The sequence below is a fragment of the Rhinoraja longicauda genome, chromosome 21, assembly GCF_053455715.1.
Source record: "Rhinoraja longicauda isolate Sanriku21f chromosome 21, sRhiLon1.1, whole genome shotgun sequence".
Taxonomy (NCBI): Eukaryota; Metazoa; Chordata; class Chondrichthyes; order Rajiformes; family Arhynchobatidae; genus Rhinoraja; species Rhinoraja longicauda.
In genome coordinates, this window is record NC_135973.1 from 7313434 (window position 1) to 7336406 (window position 22973).

Consider the following 22973-nt stretch of genomic DNA (forward strand, 5'->3'; position numbering starts at 1 on the left):
ATCTTTGGGAAAGGGGTGTGGATGAGTTGACCGATGGAGAACACTGATAGCAGTGCAGAAGAAGCTGTTCTTAAGTCTGGACATTCAGGCTTTAAAGCTCTTTTATCTTCTCCCAGATGTAGAAGAGGGAAAAACTGGGATCAGTGTTGCATTGATCTTTCAAAGAGCCGTGCATGACGATGTAGTCCTTCAGTGCTGTAAAATTTATATTCTCAAATTAGGGAGGAATACTGAATCCACAATTTGAAAGTCTAGCCCCTTGTAACTTTATTCCCCAGTTAATAAGTATGTTTTGTTTTTGCACTGTAGATGATGTGGCGTCATCTGGACTTGGTGCTGCTAGACTGGTGGACTTTCCAAACTTAGATATTATTCCAATTTATACCCAATGTATTTTAATTCCCTTTTTTTTACATGTAGTATAATACATTTTCTGGCGAACGCAGTATGTTTAAAGGACCACAAAATGCTGGAGTAACTCAGCAGGTCAGGCAGCATCTAGGAAAAATCCTTCTCTCCTAGATGCTGCCTGACCAGCTGAGTTACTCCAACATTTTGTGATACCTTCGATTTGTACCAGCATCTGCAGTTATTTTCCTACACTGTGTTTAAAGGGACGATAAGGGGGGAACCGAACCTAGTGTGTTTAAAGAGAGTATGAGAAACAACAGAGCCAGATGCGGAACCATCTGGAATCTCAAACAGTTGGTCAGCTGGTCACTGAAGTCGATTTCTTTCCAGAGATGCTGCTGGTCCCGCTGAGTTACTCCAGCATTTTGTGTCTATCTTTGAATTAAACCAGCATCTGCAGTTCTTTCCTGCATTGATTGTCGAAACTGCTTGTTTCCAGTCAGTGGTGATTCTTGTATCCGATCATCTTGTAGCAACTTCTGGTTGATTTGAGGCTAATGTTCTATTGTAGTTACAATGTAACAGGTTAACTGAAGTCATTGTTCAGGAATTATTGTAAAACTCATATAATTTTAACCTATGTTTTTAAAGACCAGCAGATTTTTATTTTCTGTGTGGATTTGCATCTTGACATTTGTGCTTTAATTCACTCTAAAGGTGATAGTAATAACTGCTGCAAACTATTATGACCTGAAGGAAATTGCATGTGTAATGTTTGATGTCTTTCATTTGCAGGGTCTCGTGACAAACTTTGAAATCTTCAGACTGAGGGAAAAGCAGGTTCCTGTAGACGTTGTGGAAATGAAAGGTGAGTTGTGACTGCCTTATGTGTGTTCTTACAGTGGAGCAAAAATTAAAAATTTCATATTACTGTGAAAGTTCATATGATCCGGTCAACAATTTTAATTGTTCCTTTACGCAGAATTTGGTTTGCATTTTTATAACCCATCTTTTGGAATGAGTTGATAGATTGATACAACACAGTAGGCCCATCTCTGGTGAAAATGTTCCTTTAACCATTTCCCATCCCATTCACATTTGGATGTTGTTATTGAATCTGTTTCCAGGCAGTGCAATTTAGATCATAAGAAATTATTCTTTTTAAGAATACAGTTGTTCTGCTGCCTCTGGTTATTTTTCTAAATTCCTTAAAACAACATTCCAAAGATGTACAGGTTTGTAGGTTAATTGGCTTAGTATAAATGTAAAAATTGGCCCTGGTGTGTGTAGGATAGTGTTGATGTGCTGGCCGGCGCGGACTCGGTGGGCCAAAGGGCCTGTTTCCGATCACTATTACTAAATTAAACCTATTGATGGAAAAAAAATCTTTTTGCCAAGCCCCTTTAATAATTTTTTAATCTCTCCCAAATCTGGCTTCTATGCTCTCAGAACAAAACATTTCCATAGTCTTTCATCACTGTTGCATTATTTTGGAACTTAATTTAGCTGCTTAGTGCTGTGGCTGGATTTTGCCATCGCACTCAACCATTGAAACTTTAGTATGACTATTTCCTTGCAGTTTTATACCTCGATGAGGTCAAATGCATATTTTAGCAACCTCCTTAACATGTCCTGCCATCTTCAAAGATTTATCCCCTCTCTGCTTCTACACCTCCTTTTATTCCATTTAATTTTTATATTGATTCTCCTTATTCTTCATCGCTTCACGACTCCAGTTAAATTTCATCCCCGTGTGCCTGTATCCTTCTAGCGATGGATGATGCTGCCTTTGGCATTATGTCTGAGTTGATTGAAATTTAATTCAGAGTAGAGAAGATCTTGGTTACATGTTATCCAAATCAAAATGTGAATTGTGCCTGCTTTTTTTCATATGATGTAAACCTATGAATCCTTCAACTGAATGTAAAAGCATTGTATCTGTGAAGCTCATCCGATAGAGGACAATTTTACCCAGTGCTTAAAAAAAAAAAAATGATAGTACAGGCTGGCATGGTACCTCTTTAAAAAGTTAAACGTCATTTTTGTTTACGATCAATGTGACACTTATGTTTATTAACCGTACACCTTTTTTTATATACAAAGAAAATCACGGATTGTAAATAATTCATAACTGTTAATTACATAAAGGATCTTTAATTCTTTGACACTTTGCATATATACTAGCTCAAACTGGAATTTACATAATAAATATCACGTCAAGTATTGAGTGGAGAACACTGCTGGAATCTTTCAATTTTTCTGTAGGTGTAAAGACCATTGTAATGAAATTGCTTTTAATTGGCTACAGTTATTTATTTTGATCTATTGGGTGGGGATGGGGAATGATTATGAATTCATGTAAGTGGGTTGGGTATTAAGTTGCATTTGAGAATCTCATTTTTGAGAAAAGGGTGGATGGTTACCTGATTTATGGTTGAAGCAACTTCAATGGGCCTTATTTATAATAACTTGTCTATTCCATATTTTGTCAGAGGGTATTATAGCTTTTGCTTGGGAGCCAAATGGAAGCAAGTTTGCTGTGCTACATGGAGAAATGCCTAGAATATCTGTATCCTTCTACCATGTGAAGAATAACGGCAAAATTGACCTCATCAGTAAGTATCCATTGAATTCATTGGCGACTGTCTTACATTGATGTGGTTTTGATTTCTCCTGTCTCACTCATTTCTAAGCTAACAGTCTGATCAAATTTTCCCTGATATATGTTTTGTGTTTAGTATTTTGTTCAGCTTTATGAATTTCCCAGTGCCCCTATATCGTGTTTATGGTATCTAAACATAAATTGTGCTGAGTACTGACATATTTCAAATCTAAGTAACACTTTGATTTTTTTTAATTCTAAAGATGAACCCAGTGTATGTCCTACATGTGTTTTAAGTATTGTGTGTATTGAAAATAAAGTTAAGTTAGATTGTATTATAGTTCTGTTTTGATTAGGCAAACAGAAGCAAGAACAAAGATGTCCTTTAATTTGAGAGGAGACTTTCAGTTTAAACTCCATACTTCTCTAAACACTGATTTATTACATGTAATGCATTTTATATTTACATTCCATCCACTTGTTAAATGTAATGAGCATAAAATTAGGATGCTACCCAATATGGCTCATAATTTCAATTTACTATTCCTGTGGAATTTGTTGGATTTTGTAATTAGTTACTGTTCAGTTTTATTACTATTAAAACATTGCAATGTTTCTTTCTGATTGCAAAATAACATTTCCCAGAGAAAATAAACTTGACAAGTTGTAGGGAAAAGAAAAGTGTACAATTTATTTTTTGTCAGAATACTTGTAGATTAATAGCCTTTGGGTATTGATGCATGGCATAAAACTGAAATGTTTTTCATAGGTAATTTGTTTTGTTGATCTGTTAATAGTCTTATTGCAAATGATTGGTGCTTGTCAGTCTGTTTTGGTTACAGAATAAAAGTCAAATTTGTTCATTGCCATCATTGATGGCATTGTTAAATGTAATGAGCATAAAATTAGGATGCTAACCAATATGGCTCATAATTTCAAGTAGTGACTGAAGTTAAAATGAAAGTAAAATGTACTTAGTTCATATCTTTTTTCTGCAGAATTGTTTGATAAACAGCAAGGTAACAGTATCTTTTGGAGTCCACAAGGCCAATTTTTGGTAGTGGCTGGTCTGCGGAGGTGAGTAGTATTATGTTATTCAAGACTTTTCTGGATATGTCTTTGTCATGCTATTGAAAAACAAATCCAGGCGGAGAAGAGAGTCAGGGATCAACATCAAAAATAAATTGGACAAATCTCAATGTTCATATTTTATTAGAGGTAGACATATAGCTGATTTTGTGGGGTTTTCATAGTAGGAACACGAACAGAAAGGAGATCATCCAAAGATCTAGGTGGTATAATAGAGTTGCTGCCTTACAGCGCATGCAGCACCGGAGACTCGGATTCGATCTCGAATACGGGTGGTGTCTGTACGGAGTTTGCACATTTTCCCTGTGACCGAGTGGGTTTTCTGAAGTCTTCGGTTTCCTCCCACACTCAAAAGACGCACAGGTTTTTAGGTTTGTAGTGGAGCTGAAGAAGGGTCTCGACCCGAAACATCACCCATTCCTTCTCTCCAGAGATGCTGCCTGACCCGCTGAGTTACTCCAGCATTTTGTGTCTACCTCAGGTTTTTAGGTTAATTGGCTTGGTAGAAGTGTAAAATGTCCCTAATGTGTGTAGAATAGTGTTAATGTGCAGGGATCGGTATGGACTCTGGGCCGAAGGGCCTGTTTCTATGCTGTATCTCTAAACTAAAAAAATCTACTGGAGATGGTATTTTTTGTTTTAAGCATTATATTGGACATGGTGCATCAGCTCACGATGCCCAACAGTTGAGTAATCCTGCAGAGTCCACCATTTTATTGGGCATTGCTTAATGCAAAGCTTGGCATGAGTCGCTTCAGAGGATGAAAGTAATGGCCATGTAGACACGAGGAACTGCGGATGCTGTTTTAGGAAAAAAACACAGTATACTGGAGTTACTCTGCCGGTCGGGCAGCATCTCTGGAAGACATGGATACGTGACGTGCTCAGTCGGGACCGTTCTACGGACTGGAGAAAGGTCCCGACCCAAAAGGTCACCTATCCATGCCTTCCAGAATACTGTCTGACCTGCTGAGAGTTATCCAGCACCTTGTGTTTTTTTATAAAGTGACGGTTATATTATTGAGCACCAATTGAAGTTAACCTATTTTTAAAAGAAAACTTCTAAGTAAAGTAAACATTTGTGAATTGTCACTTTTCCAATCTGAGATTCTTGGAAACCGTTTTGCGGTTAGTGAAATGTTTTTAATAGGGAACTTTTGTTCCTTTGTTGCAGTACATAAAATTAAAAAAGCAATATGTAAATTCATTAACCATTTGTACTGAAATAAGTATCTGTTAGTTGGTTAATATGAGGTATTCTTTATCCGTAGCATGAATGGTGCTTTAGCCTTCTTTGACTCATCAGATTGCACATTGATGAATGTAGCTGAGCATTATATGGCTTCTGACATTGAATGGGATCCAACCGGACGATATGTCGTGACTTCAGTATCGTGGTGGAGCCACAAGGTAAGCTGAATATACTTGCCTCAAATGCCAGGTTTCTTATTAGCACTTGCAGCTCAGGCTGAAGGATCAGCAAGTCCAACTCTTGAGTTTATATTAGATATAATAGCTGTAGTAATGTAATTGATATACAAGGCCGGCACTGTGACATAGCGGTAGAGTTGCTGCCTTGCAGCACCAGAGACCTGGATTCAATCCTGACGGTGGGTACTGTCTGTGCGGAGTTTGTACGATCCCCTATGACCGTGTGGTTTTCTCTGGGTGTTCTGGTTTCCTCCCACATTCCAAAGATGTGCAGGTTTGTAGGTTAATTGGCTTTTGTAAATTGTCCCAAGTATGTCGGATAGTGCTAGTGCATTGGTGATTGCTGTTCGGTGTCGGCCAAAGTGCTTATTTCCACGCTGTATCTCTAAAACTAAAAACTAAAACTCATCATGTATTGAAAGATTGTTAGGACTTATTGTATCCAGTCTGTGACGTAAGTCGCAGGACCTGTGAGTTCTGCATTATGGAAGTGTAGAATCTTCCCTGTGGTACATGAGGGCAAGCTGACATCCCTTGAAGAATCTCCTGGTTCCTTAATGTTGCGCGTTTGGTGGAGACGAGCATTTCACGCACCTGCTTTCGTGTAAGGTATTTCAAACGTCCCATTTTGAGAATGATGTATATCTGCAGCACCTAGGACTCGTTTGTAATGCCGTGGGTGTTGCCGTGTGTTATTAGATGGACAATGCATACTGGATGTGGACGTTCCAAGGACGTCTCCTACAAAAGAACACGAAGGATCGCTTCTGCCAATTGCTGTGGAGACCAAGGCCTTCCACCCTGCTCTCTCAGGATCAGCTTAAGGTATCTGTCAAGTACTTATTTGTATAAACATTTCTAGTGCGACCCCGTAAAAATTTATCTCCGAAAAGATAATTGTCTTGAAGTCCTGCTCTGCTAGCATCATTGGCTGAGAGTTAATTGGGAGAAACGTATGGAAGCCATATATAAAACATCAAATTGTACGGCACAGTAACAAGTGCTTCGACCCCCACTATGCCTGGGCCGAGTATAAAGCCAGATTAAAATAAGCCCATCTTTTCTGCATATGATCCATACCCTGTATGTTCATGTGCCTTTCCAAATTCCTCTTAAAGATCATTAAGATCATCCCAAATGTGGCCTAATCAAAGTGTTTTACAGCGACCTGTGGTCTTGCCTTTATTCATTCAATGCTTCAACTGATGAAGGCAAGCTTGCCGAACACCACCTTGTTTGAATTAAACTACATTTGCCAATTCTGTGCCACATTATCTTTGCCCTGCTGTAGCCTTTGATAGCTTTCTTCACTATTCACAACTCTACCTTTATTTTGTCATCTGCAAAACTGCTAATCGACCTATTTACATTTATGCCATTTTTATATATCACAAGCTTGATCCTGTCTCTGTGTGGCATGGTTATATTCCAAGTGTATAAAATATTTATTGAAATTCAGTTTTTCTTTTAAAAATATTATTTTCAAGTAAAGGTTTCTTCTACATGAGATCATTTTATACCACTGTTACAGGCAATTGTATCATATTAACAATGCACTTAATTTTTATTTCATAATATATGTACATCTCTTTCCAGCAAATCAAGAAAGATTATAAGAAATATTCAAAGATCTTTGAGCAGAAAGATCGTTTGAGTCAGTCCAAAGCTTCCAAGGTAAGTGCTTTGTTGTGAAAACTTTCTAAAATCCAAGCCTGATTCTTGTCACTGCGGGGAATAGTTGGGAAAATTGTTCATTCTATTAAAAAGGATCTTGTTATTTCTTAACATGTAATGATCAAGAATGAAGTGGTTATAACATGGAAGCTGTGGAGGCCCAGTCAATGGATATTTTTAAGGCAGAGATAGATAGATTCTTGATTAGTGCAAGTGTCGTGGGTTATGGGGAGAAGGCAGGAGAATGGGGTTAGGAGAGATGAGCCACGATTGAATGACGGAGTAGACTTGAGGGGCCGAATGGCCTAATTCTGCTCCTATTACCTATGACCTTATGAAGTGTTTTTATAAATTTAGACAAAAAAATACCATTATAACTGCCTTGCCTCTGCCATGTAACTTCAGATGTATTGAACAGATGTATTGATGTGTGTAATGCCATGGCATTAAGTTATAGCAGCTTTATGTTCTCTCCATGGGCAAAGCAACTTCAACAGCATGTAGTCACTATTTGTTTAATGTTAATTAAAATAGCTTCAGTTTGTTGAATTGATAAAACGACTGAGTGCAGTTCTGTCAGGCTTGTCACTAGCAATTTAATTAATTTCTGCCAAATTAAGAATTTTTGGTTAAGAATTGGTTAGCTTTCCTGAATAACGAGACTTGTTCAATTCAGTCTCTTGTTAATCCACTTTCACGTGAAAGTTAGGGTGGATGAATGATGTGTTTCCAAACATTCCTATTTTATACCATTAGCATCTTATTAATCATTTCTTCAAGACAGAACATTTGAAATATTATTTAACCTAGTCTTTCAATAAATATTCCTTTGATTAAGAACTGTCTCATGCATTATGGTATTTTTCTTTAAAGGAATTAGTAGATAAACGACGTAAAATGATGGAAGAATTCCATAAATATCGTGAGACGACCACACAGACTTACGCAGAGCAGAAGTCGCTACGTTTAGAGCTCCGTGGAGGTAATAAAAGTACTATGGCTAACCTGTTCAGTATTAAAATTGATGGATTTAACAACTCTTGCTATAGGTATAATGAAATGAAAAGTTTCTAAGAAACTATTAGGGTGGTACAGTGGTAGAATTGTTACCTTAGTGTCAGACACCCAGGATCAATACTATTACGGGTGCTGTCTGTTCGGAGTATGTACGTTTTTCCTGTGACCCTGTGGGTTTTCTCCGGGTGCTCTGGTTTCCTCCCACACTCCAAAGATGCACAGGTTTGGAGTTTAATTGGCTTCTGTGAAAATTGTAGATTATCACTAGTGCAGGGTAATTGCTGGGCGGTACAGGGTACAGACTCGGTGGGCTGAAGTTTTCCATTGGTCTGTTCTGTATATGAAAGGAAAATAACCTTCCGTTTTAAAATTAGTGCTTTAAGTCGGAAGGGCAGTTGCCTTGTAGCTCCATCAATCAATCTAGTGCTGTCTGTGTGGTTTTCGTGTTCTCCCTGTCATCGCATGAGTTTCCCAGAGACTCTACAGCTTCATTCCATATGTCAAAGGTGCACCGTGTTGGGTTAATTAGCTACCAGTAAATTTACCCTCTGCTAGGTGGTCAGTGGAAGTATCAAGGGTGTTAAAGGTGATAGAATGGGTCATAGGCACCAAGTAAGGAAATTGAATTTGTGTAGGAAGGAACTGCAGATGCTGGTTTAAACCGAAGATAGATACAAAATGCTGGAGTAACTCAGTGGGACTGGCAGCATCCCTGGAGAGAAGGAATGGGTGATGTTTTGGGTCAAGACCCTTCTTCAGATGGGATTAATGGGAATGTTCTGAAAACCAGCATAAACTTAATGGTCCTGCATCGTTAGGAAATATGAATTACGACATCTTTCCATTTGTGAAATAAATCGTGTGAAGATCCATTTGAAATTGGGCTCTTGTGTAAAAGAAAATATTAATTGATCCATTTTATAGACTAATTACTGGGCTCTTGGTTCTGAGTTTAAGCAACTTTGCATTCGAATAAAATTGGAGGTGTGGCAGGAACAAATTGTGAACTATGTGCAGGTTGGCTGCAGCCACCTGGCTACTCCTTGAAACGGCGTCTCGGCTTGCATTTATTTGAGTTTACTTTGCATTGCTTAAGAAGTCTAAACACAGTGAGCAGCCTTAACTTGGTTGCTGACAGATGATTCCAGTGTAACATCTTCATATGGGATTAAACACACAGTACTGGAGGAAATCAGCTGGTCTGGCAGCAGCTGTGGAGGAATGGACAGGTGACATTTCTTCAGACCGATTATAGTAGGAGGATGAAAGCTGGGAAACTGGAACGGATTTTTCCCCAGCTTTCTTCCCCCTGCTACAATCAGTCTGAAGAAGGGTCCTGGCCTAAAAACGTCACCTGTCCATTTCCTCCGCAGATGCCTGAACTGCTGAATTCCTCCAGTACCTAATATGCAATTCCATCATCAATAGTACCTACACTGGACTAAATAGAAATACCACTTTGGTTGCGTAGAATCGGTGAAGTTTATTACAAAAGTGGAAACATTTCTTGAACGTGGGGCCGCGTGCAAACTAATTTGATCAGATAATGTTCCATGCTGTCTCGAAATCGGCAAATATTCAATTTCATTATAGTAAAACTGAAACAGAATTTTACCAGAGTGAAGAGATCTGCAGGATTGGACAAGGGTTCAAATGTTCCTTTGTGAAAATCCAGTTCCTTGAGGGTTACTTTGACTGAAAATGCTTCCTCTTTGCAGGTGTGGACACTGATGAGCTGGACAGTAATGTTGATGATTGGAAGGAGGAGACTTTTGAATTTTTCGTGACCGAAGAAATTATCCCCGTTGAAGATCAGGAGTAGTCTTATACAGGTGAGCGACTGTCATGCTGCACACCCTGGTGGGCATTGTTAGGTGCAGTATGTCCAAAGGAAGTGGTTCACATGCTTTTTTTAAAAGTTTAAGTGACAGACCAAGAAAAATTATAATGGCAAATAAACGTATGGTTGAGGTATGAAAACAAATATTTTGCATCAGGCATGATGGAAAAATCGAAAGAATATATCAAAAGTTGTAGACAACGAATAGTCTAGTGAGGAATCTTTGTATTTGTTAACAGAACACATTATCTCTGACTGATGAGCCAGGGATCTAAAAGAGGTGGCTGCTGAGGTGGTGGATATATTTGTGACAAACTTCCAAAATATACTGGAATAGTGGTCCCAGTGAATTAAAATGTAGAAATTTGTATTCAAGAAAGGGGGGAGAATGAAGAACCACGGTGATGTTGGCGTGCCATCAGTTGGTGGGTTTATGCTGGAATCTAATAGACAATAGGTGCAGGAGTAGGCCATTCGGCCCTTCGATCCAGCACCGACCGCCATTCAATGTGATCATGGCTGATCATTCTCAATCAGTACCCCGTTCCTGCCTTCTCCCCATACCCCCTGACTCAGCTATCCTTAAGAGCTCTATCTAGCTCTCTCTTGAATGCATTCAGAGAATTGGCTTCCACTGCCCTCTGAGGCAGAGAATTCCACAGATTCACAACTCTCTGACTGAAAAGGTTTTTCCTGATCTCCATTCTAAATGGCCTACCCCTTATTTTTAAACTGTGGCCCCTTGTTCTGGACTCCCCCAACATTGGGGACATGTTTCCTGCCTCTAACGTGTCCAACCCCTTAATAATCTTATACGTTTCGATAAGATCCCCTCTCATCCTAATAAAACGTGGCAGCAGGGATCTTAGAATATTATATCATTGGGGGAGGATAGTGTAGTTTTATGATAGAGAAATTGTGTTTGGCGTGGGGGAAATAGGAATCTAATAGAACAAAAGATCTTGAGAAATCTGAATTTCCCCAAGGGTATGACAAGCAAGACAGATGAGATGCAAACCAGCAATTGTAGTGTATCTGGATTTTCAGACGGCATGTTGGCGAATGCTACATAAAAAGTTGTTGCAGGTCAAATTATATTAGAGTGGCAAAGCATTTATTTTTTTTTAAAAAAACAAAGTTGAGTTGAAATATTTGGGTTAGCAGCTTGTTACTTGTGGGATGAGCGGTGAGCCCTTGGATTTCAATTAATAATGGATGGATGAAAGGACTGAAGGTAATGTATCTAGATTTGCAGATGGAACAAAGTGCTGTGAGAGAGCAGAGTCCATGAAAGGACTTCAATGGATTATGTAGTGAGGAAGAAGGAGAAAATAACTCATCTGGATACAACGAACAACTTTTTTTAAAGGCCGACTTATAAAATCGTAGCATTATGAAGGATCCAGGTATTGGCAGATAGGTAGAATGGGCAGCAAGCGTTCTACAGTGCAAGAGGAAGGATGTCTTACTGGGCAGTTAACATCACAACTGGAGGGCACTTTTGGTCGGTGTTCCTGTGAAAACCTATAGCATGAATTCATATGGCTGATTTTTTGGGTTGAAGAATTTGCTTCTGAAAGAACGAGTAAGCGACCCACACATAACTGGAGCTCTGAGGACCAACGCGTGGCCTCATTGGAATATGCCCGTTTTCTGAGGGAGTTCATAAATTAGATGCTATTGTCCAACACTGGAACATCTAGAATGGTACTGGATAATCTCAAAATAAATTCTCATTTGGGATTGAAACAAGAGATTTCTTAATTTCTCAGAATAAGAGACTTCTTGATACTCTGTCCTGTCATCTGGTGTGTTCTAGTCTGGGATTGATACATTTTGAATCAGTTCATCTGAGGATTGTGGACCTGAGATAGAGCCTTGTGGACCTGAGATAGAGCCTTGTTCTTATTGAAAGGCAGAGTAACCTTTGGCAAAATGGACCACTAATTTCTTTGTTCCAATGGTGCACCCAATTTATTTCAAACTGGGTCAAAAAATCTGCTTCATAGTTCGAAAAATGTTTTGGCTGCAAATATTTGTGCTGTGACTTTAAATAAAACTTTTATAATTACAATTTTTGACCTTGCAAATTTTAATTTCAAATTGTAAGAATTTCCTAACATAAGCTACAATCCTGGAGTTTTATTCTATTAATGCAAACTATAATTTTTTTGCAAAACGTTCTTGCATGCACAACCTTGAAACATCTCAAAGTACTTTACAATCATAAAAATCCTTTTGAATTGAATCATTGTCATCGGATTGTGGTTAGTATGGGTCAGGGGTCATGGGGTGAAGGCAGGGGTCATGGGGTGAAGGCAGGGGTCATGGGGTGAAGGCAGGAGTCATGGGGTGAAGGCAGGGGTCATGGGGAGAAGGCAGGGGAAGGGAGTTAAAAAGGAAAGGTATATCAGCCATGATTGAATAGTGGACTAGACTTGATGGGCTGAAAAGTCTAATTCTGCTCTTATCCCTTATGAAGCATGTTGGCTAATGTGCAATGTCCAAGACACAGCAATGATGAAATCATCTGCTTTACTACTACCGTGAGGAATCTGTTTTAGCCAAGAAATTGTGAAAGTAGTCCTATTATCTTTCAAAATTAAGAGACTTTTAGATAGGCATATGGATATGCAGGGGGAGGATATGGAATATGTGCAGGTAGATAAGAGATAATAATAATAATAATGCATTTTATTTATATAGCGCTTTTCATATACTCAAAGACGCTTTACAGAGATTTAGAGAACATAGAGAAATGAATAAATAGATAAATAAGTAAATAAGTAAACGAACAGAGATGGCCTTGGAATCATGTTTGGCACAGACATTGTAGACCAGAGGGCCTGTTGTTGTGCTGTACTGTTCTATGTTAAAACCACAGCATTGGATCTTTAATATCACAACTGTGAGTAGTTGGGATCTCCATAATATCTCATGAAAGGCAGCACTGGTTAAAAATCATATTCCTCAGTCATGCAGTGGTACAATTGTTACTGCTTTTTGTTTAAACATCATGCATATACAAAAATTTTGTTTTTTGTCTTTTCCCAGTGCCACCCACCATACTTTCAGCTGAAGCTGATTTCTCCTGTGACACCTGGAATTTGTCCTTCGCATTTGGGGAAGTTGAATTCGCTCCACTCTTGCAAAGATCATCACAGTGCCTTTTCCTATATCAGTTTCCGTGGTAGTGATAAAGACACTACCTTTACTTTTAATAATTGTGAATAAATTTCACAACCTAGCAGTGGCTCTACAGTTTACTTTGTGTTAATGTCACTGGTCACTGTGGAGGCTGTTTTATGTAAGTATATTATTATTGAGGCACTCAAAAGTTTCCTGTAGCCATGGGCTATTTTTACATCCATGGTAAATTAAAACTGCATTTTGTATGGAGGAATCTTGAGACTGCAGTGAGGGTTAATACATATTTTTGTGTCCACTTACGGCACTACAGTGGACTGTATCCTCCTCCATTCAGGTTATATCTGACATCAAATGGGATAAAAATAAAGCTTAGTAACACCAATTATGTTGTATTTGCGTATTGATTGTTTTAACTTCAGTATTAATTCAAAGAAAACTGAATGTTTTGCTGACTTTGTGCATAATCAGCACCATTACGGGTTTACCTTAGTATGACAAGCCATTGCAAGACATGTAACAGTTGGGAGAGTTTTATAGCACTCTGCCAGTCCACAATCTACTCTGTCTCACTGGGCACAATATTTTCCTGACATCATACTAAACCTGAGCTTTTATATAATAGCACCGGACATGGGTTTGATCCCGACTATGGGTGCTTGTTTGTACATTCTCCCTGTGACCTGCGTGGGTTTTCTCCGAGATCTTTGGTTTCCTCCCACCAAAGGTGTACAAACCAGTGATTCCTGCGCACTAACGCTATCCTACACACACTAGGGATAATTTGCAATTGTACCAAGCCAATCAACTAATAAACCTGTACGTCTTTGGCGTGTAGAAGCAAACCGGAACACCCCGGGAAGACCTACGCGGGTCACGGGGAGAACGTACAAACCCCGTACAGACAAGCATCCATAGTCAGGATCGAACCCGGGTCTCTGTCACTGTAAGGCAGCAACTCTACCATGCTGCGCCACCGTGCCGCCCAAAACCATGCCGTTCAAACATTTACGCCTTAAAGTACGGCAAATGCGTAACATTTTTCACTATAATCTAACGCACAAATCTAAAGTAAAATAATGATCAATTTGAATACATATTGCATTGTCTAAAGGACTGACTAAAGCAGCACTTCTCATTCTAAAATTTGGTGTTGAATTTTTATTCTCAAACGAGTTCTGAGGAAAGTTTTTTTTTTTTAAATGGTGGAAGAGAAGCAATTAAGATTCTGGGCTGATTGAAAATGTGCGAAATAAGGATTTAACTTGGAAGATGGTATAAAAATATCTGAAAATCACAATAGATCTTGTCATGTTAAACTTTGTCAACCAACTAAATATATGGGCTGGAAAATCTTATTTGTAGTGTGTATAAAATATATAAATTGGGACTAATATCAAAATTTACGGATATGTTGAATATAATTATAGAATAGACCAAGTGGACCCGTTGGGCCCAAACCTCTCCTGCATTGGTGCAGCACCCTCTCCTCCCCCTTTCCCCCCTATTCCCCTCCCTCCCCCCACTCCCTCCTCAACCCCCTTAGCCTCCTCCCTCCACCCCCTCCCTCCCTAGGAGATAGATTTTAACTTTAAAATGTGAATCACTTAAAAAAATATTACACCGATTTCAATAAAACTACTTGCATTACCATTAAAGCGATTAAGGTGGGCCTAAAATTGTCGCGCTATCGTGTACCATTTTGGCTGTAGTTCGATCACAAACAAACGAGAGTTTTAGTATATAGATGATTCCAGTTGGTTATTACTACATATAGCATGAAAAACAATGCAATCTGTCCTGTAGGCTTTCTGTGAAGTGGATGTGAATTGCTCATTCTGTTACCCGTGGGACTGTGCCTCACTTATCTTAATCATTCACTACAAAACGCCTTTTTAAATACTCTTTTGATGGAATATTTATGTAGCGTGGGTTTGTAGTCAGAACTGGTTGTTTCAATTATTAAAATTAGTTTCAAAGATTGTAATGGAAATTGGACGGCAGATTGAAATTATTTATGTTCAAATATGGTGTGGTTGAAAGGTCACAGAATTATAGAGCGTGGAAACAGGCCCTTCAGCCTATCGTCATCATAGACATAAAATGCTGGAGTAACTCAGCGGGGCAGGCTGGGCAGAAGGAATGGGTGACGTTTCAGGCCGAGACCCCTCTCCAGAGATGCTGCCTGTTACTCCAGCATTTTGTGCCTACGGTTTAAACCAGCATCTGCATTTCCTTCCATACTGACCATAGAATACACGTCCATGCCACCAGCACTTGATCCATTGCCTTCTATGCGCTTTTATCTAAATGCTGAGAGCACCTACCTCCCACCAGTTTATCGAACAGTGCGTTCCAACTTGTAGCCATCCTCTGGGTGAAACAAATGTTCTTCTGATTCCTTTAATCATTTCCTCACAGAAACCACCTGATCTATATACTTCCATTCCCTGCATATCCATGCCCCAATCAAGCCTCTTAAACGCCCCCCCCCACCACCACACTGGCAGCGTGTGGAAGCATTTGTCACCCTCTCTTTTAAAAAAAATTAAAAAAATTACCCTGCACATTTTAAACTTGGCCCCTCTCCTTAAAGCTATACCCTCTAGTCTTTGACACTGGAAGGTGGGGAAAAAAAAGGAACAAAGATTATGGGAACTGGAAAAAAGATTCCGACTGTCTACCCACCTCTGACTCAATGATTCTATATTCTTCTCTCAAGTCTCCCCTCAACCTTTGGCTTACCAGAGAAAACAATCCTATTCTGTCCCACCTCTCCTAGTTAGTACCCTATTTAGGTAATTGAAGGGCCAAGTTTGAAGTAGATGAGCAGGGAAGTTCTTTTACAAAGGGTGGTGGGTGCCTGGAACGTATTAGCTAGGAGCGGTGATGAAGGCAGATATGACAGTAGTGTAGAGGAGGCTTTAACATGGGCACATACATATACGGGGAACAGAGGGACAGGGAGCATGTTCTGGCAGATGAAATTAGTTTATCTTGGCACCTGCGTTTATCTATGTTAACGTTTGCTTGGAAAATTAAGCAGGCCAATCTGTCAGAACGAAGTATGATTTTAGTTCAACCTAAAACCAATAGCCTTAATGTACATAAGAGTTATACAGCATGGAAGCAGGCCCTTCGGCCCAACTTGTCCACGCTAACCAAAAAGCCCCACCTAAGCTAGTTCTATTTGCTTGCGTTTTGCCTATATCCCTTGAATCCTTTCATATCCATATACCTGTGCAAATGTCTTTTAAATGCTTGCCTCAAATATCACCACTGGCAGCTCGTTCCACGTACCCACCACGCCTCTGTGTGAAAAGGTTCATTTTAAAATCTTTTCCCTGGTATTCCATCCCTGCTACTAACACTGAACTTTTGTTTACCTCGGCCTGTTTATCTAAACCTTTATCTAAGGAACGTCTTATCTGTTCTTTTTTCAAATCCCCACTTACGCTACTTATTCAAAGAACACCAATAAATTATTCAAATAGGCTTTCTATGAGGAAAGCTTTTAGTTTAACCGAACGAAGCCGCCTCGCAACGTCTGAATCAGCATATTAGAATCTCTGGATTAATATTAACCTTAATAACTTCAGGGAATGCCATTTTCCACAGATGTCAAAGAGTCAAACAGCGTGGAAACAAGACCATTGGTCCAACGTGCCCATGTCATCGAGGATGCCCCATCTACAATAGTCCCACCTGCCTGTGTTCCTCTAAACCTGTCCTATCCATGTACCTGTCTAAATGTTTTCTTAAACATGATAGTACCTGCCTCAACTACCTTCTCCGGTAGCTCATTCCATATACCCTCCACCTATTGTGTGTAATAAAAGGTTTCTCCTCGGGTTCCTATTAAATCTTCCCTCCCCCACCCCCCCCCCCCCGTAAACTTTGGTGGTAACTTTTGTATCCTTTTATCTGTGTCATTTTAAAATCCAAATTTGATATTCAGTTCATTTTATTTTGGCAACTTTGCTCAGCGCATATGCCCACCCCACTTTGTGTAAAGTAAAGGTCCCCATTAAATCTTTCCTCCTCTCTCCTTAAACTGTGATGGTAACTTTTATATCCTTTTGTCCCTGTATCTTTTTTTTTTAATCCTTGGACGCTTTGCTCTGCACCTTTTCATATATACGTTTGTTTTCTCAGCTTTCCATTTCTGCTGAAGGGACTTGTGAACTCCACCAGTCGATTCGGTTTCATTCCCGAGATAGACAATAGACAATAGACAATAGGTGCTGGAGGAGGCCATTCTGCCCTTCGAGCCAGCACCGCCATTCAATGTGATCATGGCTGATCATTCTCAATCAGTACCCCGTTCCTGCCTTCTCCCCATACCCCCTGACTCCGCTATCCTTAAGAGCTCTATCTAGCTCTCTCTTGAATGTATTCAGAGAATTGGCCTCCACTGCCCTCTGAGGCAGAGAATTCCACAGATTCACAACTCTCTGACTGAAATTTTTTTTCCTCATCTCCGTTCTAAATGGCCTACCCCTTATTCTTAAAATGTGGCCCCTGGTTCTGGACTCCCCCAACATTGGGAACATGTTTCCTGCCTCTAACGTGTCCAACCCCCTTAATAATCTTATAATAACCTTTACTTTACACAAAGGGGTGGGCATATGCGCTGAGCAAAGTTGCCAAAATAAAATTAACTGAATTATAAGACGGGACCTGTTTGATCAACTGACCACTTCCAACGTTCTCTAACGTTTGTTTTTCGATTTCCAGCATCTGCAGCAGTTTTTTGTTTTTTGTTTTTGTGTGTGTGTGAGGGAGGGGGAAGAACAATGGAGGAATCGCCGTGAGGGAGGGGGAAAGAACCAAGGAGGACCTGCCTGGCCACGGGATGGGAGAGAACAAAGAATGACTTTGTAACTTTGTCGTCGTTCTTTACATGTGGCGAGTATTGCATTCCTTAGTATAAGAAAATAACTGCAGATGCTGGTACAAATCGAAGGTATTTATTCACAAAATGCTGGTGTAACTCAGCAGGTCAGGCAGCATCTCAGGAGAGAAGGAATTGGTGACGTTCCTTAGGGTTGCATTCCTTAGGGTCTGCAAGCAAAGGATTTCCCTGTGACCTGTCACTTGTGACAATAAAGTATTCATTCATTGAATCTCAGCCTCCAATGTTTGTGTCTGTTCGGCCCTGTTCCACTTCGCTCAGTGCACACTTTACCTGCAGAGTTGTGTAGCAACAACATTGCTCCTCCCTCCACTGTTAACGTTGACTGGTGTAGATTTTTTTTTTTTTTTTGTTTCCTGGGTTTCTATAGCTACACACTCAGCTGCCACTGCCTTTTGGTAATTATTTCCCAGGTCTCAAAGACGTCTTCTTCTTCAATCGGCCGGCGTTGCTGCTTCTGAATGTTTTCTTCCCTATTTTGATACTTTGGTGTGTTGGGAGAAGTTGTTGGCCTGAGGTTAATTGCAGTGACACCGCCAAGATGTTCCCGACCGCTCAACAATCCCTGGGGACACGGGTCCTGCCTCAAGCAACGGTATCAGGAAACAGATGGAACATAACCGAGGGGAAAAGTTATCCGCGGTAATATTCACAACTGTAGAAGTGGACAGTCTGAGAATTGAACTCCTGGCCGACAGTGATGGGCGATATCTGCTGGAAATTGTGTGTGGAATAAAATCTCTGCAGCCATGAAGGAGCTGGAAGAAGAGACTCGGGTTTATCACCATCTCACGGTGAGTAACATCGCTGGAGCAAGTAGAATCGAAGTTAAACTTCGTATTGTTGAGCCTACTTCTTGTTTGTAAAGTTCTCGTTTGTTCAGGGTTGTCAGTGGCAATTAAAAATTGAAAGCTAGCTTCATTGAGTTACATGGTTTCAGCATGTTGTTGCCAAATAAAACAAGCCTGGGGCAGAAAGTTGGCATGAGTGTTAGAGTCAAGGGTGACTTGATATGCTTCATTACGTTTAGTTTTTTAAATTTTTTTGTTGTCACGTGGATAGGTACAGTGAGAAGCTTTGTTTTGATCAGATAATACTATACATAAATACAATCAAGTCAAAATCAAGTACCTGCTTTTGTTACCAAAGTGGATAATCTCACATTTAATAATAATATTACCTCATACCTAATAATAATAATCATTCCCCATAGCCCACTCATCCAACCTGTCCAAGTCACACACTGGAGCCTCTCTGACCGCCTCCCTCTTGCTTCTCACACTCCCACTCAGATTTGTGTTAATGGCAAATTTGAAGATTTTACATTTCTGCAGCTATGTAAAGAGAGTCCCGGAGTTCTCACCATCTCACTTTGAGCAATAGTCATAGAACCATACAGTGAGTAAACAGGCCCTTTGGCCCAACTTGCCCATGCTGACCAACATGCCCCATTTACACTAGTCCTGCCTGCCCAGGTTTGGCCCATATCCTTCTAAACCCATCCTATCCATGTACCTGTCCAAGTGTCTTAGATTTTTTTAGATTTTAGATTTAGAGATACAGCACAGAAACAGGCCCTTCGGCCCACCGGGTCCATGCCGCCCAGCGATCCCCGCACACTAACACTATCCCTACACCCACTAGGGACATTTTTTTTACAATTGCCCAGCCAATTAACCTACATACCTGTACGTCTTTGGAGTGTGGGAGGAAACCGAAGATCTCGGAGAAAACCCACGCAGGTCACGGGGAAAACGTACAAACTCCGTACAGATGGCGCCCGTAGTCGGGATCGAACCTGAGTCTCCGGCGCTGCATTCGCTGTAAGGCAGCAACTCTACCGCTGCGCCACTGTGCCGTATTTTAAATGTAGTGACAGTCCTTGCCTCAACTACATCCTCTGGTATATACCCAGTACCCTTGATATTTAAAAAAAGTTGCCCCTCATGTTATTATTAATTCCTCATCACCTTAAACCTATGTCCTCTGGTTCTTGATTGTCTTACTCTGGGTAAAAGACTGTCTGAAGAAGGGCCTCGACCCAAAACGTCACCCATTCCGTCTGTTCAGAGATGCTGCCTGTCCCGCTGAGTTACTCCAGCATTTTGTGCCTATCTTTGGTGTAAACCAACGTCTGCAGTTACTTCCTGCACATCCTGTGAATTTACCCTATCTATCCCCCTTGTGATCTTAAACACCTCTGTAAGATCACCCCTCATCTTCCTGCGCTCCAAGGAATAAAGTCTGAGTCTGCCCAACCTCTCCCTATACCTCAGGCCCTCAAGTCGGCACGGTGGCGTAGCGGTAGAGTTGCTGCCTTACAACGAATGCAGCGCCGTGGACTCGGGTTCGATCCTGACTACGGGCGCCGTCTGTACGGAGTTTGTACGTTCTCCCCGTAATCTGCATGGGTTTTCTCCGAAATCTTCGGTTTCCTTCCACACTCCAAAGACGTACAGGTATGTAGGTTGATTGGCTGGGCAAATGTAAAATTGTCCCTTGTGAGTGTAGGATAGTGTTAGTGTGCGGGGATCGCTGGGCGGCGCGGACCCGGTGGGCCGAAGGGCCTGTTTCTGCGCTGTATCTCTAAATCTAAATCATCCCTGCACCCTTTCCAGCTTAACAATATTTTTCTTTCAACAATACTGATGGAGTTGGGCGGAATCAAAGTTAAACTTTTTGCTGTTGGACCACCTTCTTGTTTCTAAGTTTTCCCTCGTCTGCATCGTTGGTATAGATTGTGACCAGTTATGATTCCGGCATCTGAACCTGTTACTCCACTGATCGTGGCCTGCCACGCGGAAAAGGACACATTTATTCCACCTCTTTGTTGACAGTCTGCCAATTAGTTTCCAATCCATGTCTGCATGTTAACCACAGCCCCATCTCTTACATGGGGGCCTCGTCAAAAGTCTTTGAAAAGTCCAAGTACACCGCATCCCCCACTTCTTCTATGTCCACATTCCACTTCTAGGTTACATTCCAAACAAATTCCAGTAACTGGAATTTCAAGCATGAGTTCCCTTTCATGAATGTATGCTGACTTTCACCAATCCAGTCAACCCTTTTCCAAGTTCCCTACTATTACATCGTTAATAGTGGACTCTGGCTTCTCCCCCCCCCCCCCCCCCCCCCCCCCCCCCCCAACTATCAGGTCAGATACTAGAGAGATACAGGATGGAAACAAGGCCCTTCAGCCCAACGAGTCAGAAAATAAACTGCAGATGCAGGTTCAAATCGAGTCTGAAGAAGGGTCTCGACCCGAAACGTTACCCATTCCTTCTCTCCCGAGATGCTGCCTGACCCGCTGAGTTACTCCAGCATTTTGTGTCTATCTTCGGTCCAATGTGTCCATACTGACCAAGATGCCCCATTTAAGCTAGTCCCATGTGGCTGCATTTGGCCCATATCCATCTGAACATTTCTTATCGATGCACCTGCCCAAGTGTCTTTTAAACGCTGTTATCGTACCTGCCTCCTTACCTCGTCTGGCAGCTCGTTCCACACACCCATCTGAGTGAAAATAATTCCCCTCAGGTTCCTGGTAAATCTATTCCCTGTCACTTTAAAACTCTGTCCGCTGGTTCTTGATTCTCCGACTCTGGGTAAAAGACTCTGTGCATTTACCCTAACTAGTCCCCTCATGATCTTATACACCTCAACATGGTTACCCCTCATCTTCCTGCACTCCAAGGAATAAAGTCTTAACCTGCCCAACCTCTGACACAAGACCCTGTGCATTCACCCTATCAATTTCCCTCAATAATTCCCTGTTTTCTCTCTCATAGAAACATCGAGAATAGGTGCAGGAGGCGGCCATTTGGCCCTTCGAGCCTATGCGCACCGCCATTCATTGTGATCATGGCTGATCATCCACAATCAGTAACCGGTGCCTGCCTTCTCCCCATATCCCTTGATTCCGCTAGCCCCTGGAGCTCTATCTAACTCTCTTTTAAATTCATCCAGTGAATTGGCCTCGACTGCCTTCTGTGCCAGAGAATTCCACAAATTCACAACTCACTGGGTGGAAAAGTGTTTTCTCTTCTCAGTTTTAAATTTCTCCTCTCACCTATTTTAAATAGTGAGATGAAGGAGATGCCAGCAGTCAACAAATTATTTTTCCGCGCTGCCTTTAACATAGCAAAATCTCCCTAAGGCAAATTATGGGAGAATTATTAAGCGAAATTAGCCGTCAAACCACTTGACATATTAAAGTAGTTAACATAGCCAAAGAGATTGGTCTTAAGGATCATAAAAGCAGAGAAGCAAGGAGTTTGAAGGAGAGAAACCATGCGGTGGCACTGCAGTAGAGTTGCTGCCTTACAGTGAATGCAGCGCCGGAGACCCAGGTTCGATCCCGACTACGGGTGCTGTCTGTACGGACTTAGTACGTTCTCCCTGTGACCTAAGCTGGTTTTCTCCGAGATCTTCGGTTTCCTCCCACACTCCAAAGACATACAGGTTTGGAGGTTAATTTACTTGGTAAATGTTTTTTTTTTAAATTGTCCCTCATGGGTATAGGATAGTGTTAATGTGCGGGGATCACTGGTCGGTGCGGACCCGGTGGGCCGAAAAGGCTTGTTTCCGCGCTGTATCTCTAAACTAAACTAAACTAAAAGAAATCCAGAATGTAGGGCCTCAGCAACGGAACGTTCAAGGTAAGTGTGAGGAGATTTCATATATTATATCATATATATACAGCCGGAAACAGGCCTTTTTCGGCCCTCCAAGTCCGTGCCGCCCAGTGATCCCCGTACATTAACACTATCCTACACCCACTAGGGACAATTTTTACATTTACCCAGCCAATTAACCTACATACCTGTACATCTTTGGAGGGGGTTTGAGGACATACTTTTCATCTTGAGGGTGGTTGAACACTGGAACACACTTCCTGAGGGGATGGG

At 40.9% G+C, this 22973-nt stretch overlaps 2 protein-coding genes across 3 annotated transcripts in view; both read left to right on the plus strand.

Moving 5' to 3' along the window:
* eif3ba (eukaryotic translation initiation factor 3, subunit Ba) overlaps window positions 1-13536 on the plus strand; it is a 28632-nt gene extending 15096 nt beyond the window's left edge. For both annotated transcript variants that reach the window (XM_078417682.1, XM_078417681.1), the window contains 9 exons: window positions 1147-1219; window positions 2844-2966; window positions 3952-4030; window positions 5314-5452; window positions 6173-6298; window positions 7070-7147; window positions 8021-8129; window positions 9883-9996; window positions 13059-13536. In XM_078417682.1, the coding sequence (XP_078273808.1) occupies window positions 1147-1219; window positions 2844-2966; window positions 3952-4030; window positions 5314-5452; window positions 6173-6298; window positions 7070-7147; window positions 8021-8129; window positions 9883-9986 (831 nt within the window). In that variant the 3' untranslated portion in view covers window positions 9987-9996; window positions 13059-13536. The remainder of the gene's footprint in view (window positions 1-1146; window positions 1220-2843; window positions 2967-3951; window positions 4031-5313; window positions 5453-6172; window positions 6299-7069; window positions 7148-8020; window positions 8130-9882; window positions 9997-13058) is intronic.
* A 4957-nt stretch (window positions 13537-18493) lies between these two features.
* The window catches only part of LOC144604218 (kinesin-like protein KIF19), a 96054-nt gene continuing 91574 nt past the window's right edge, over window positions 18494-22973 (plus strand). Inside the window, exon 1 of the mRNA XM_078418432.1 lies at window positions 18494-18860. Coding sequence (XP_078274558.1) covers window positions 18816-18860 — 45 coding nt within the window. The 5' untranslated portion in view covers window positions 18494-18815. The remainder of the gene's footprint in view (window positions 18861-22973) is intronic.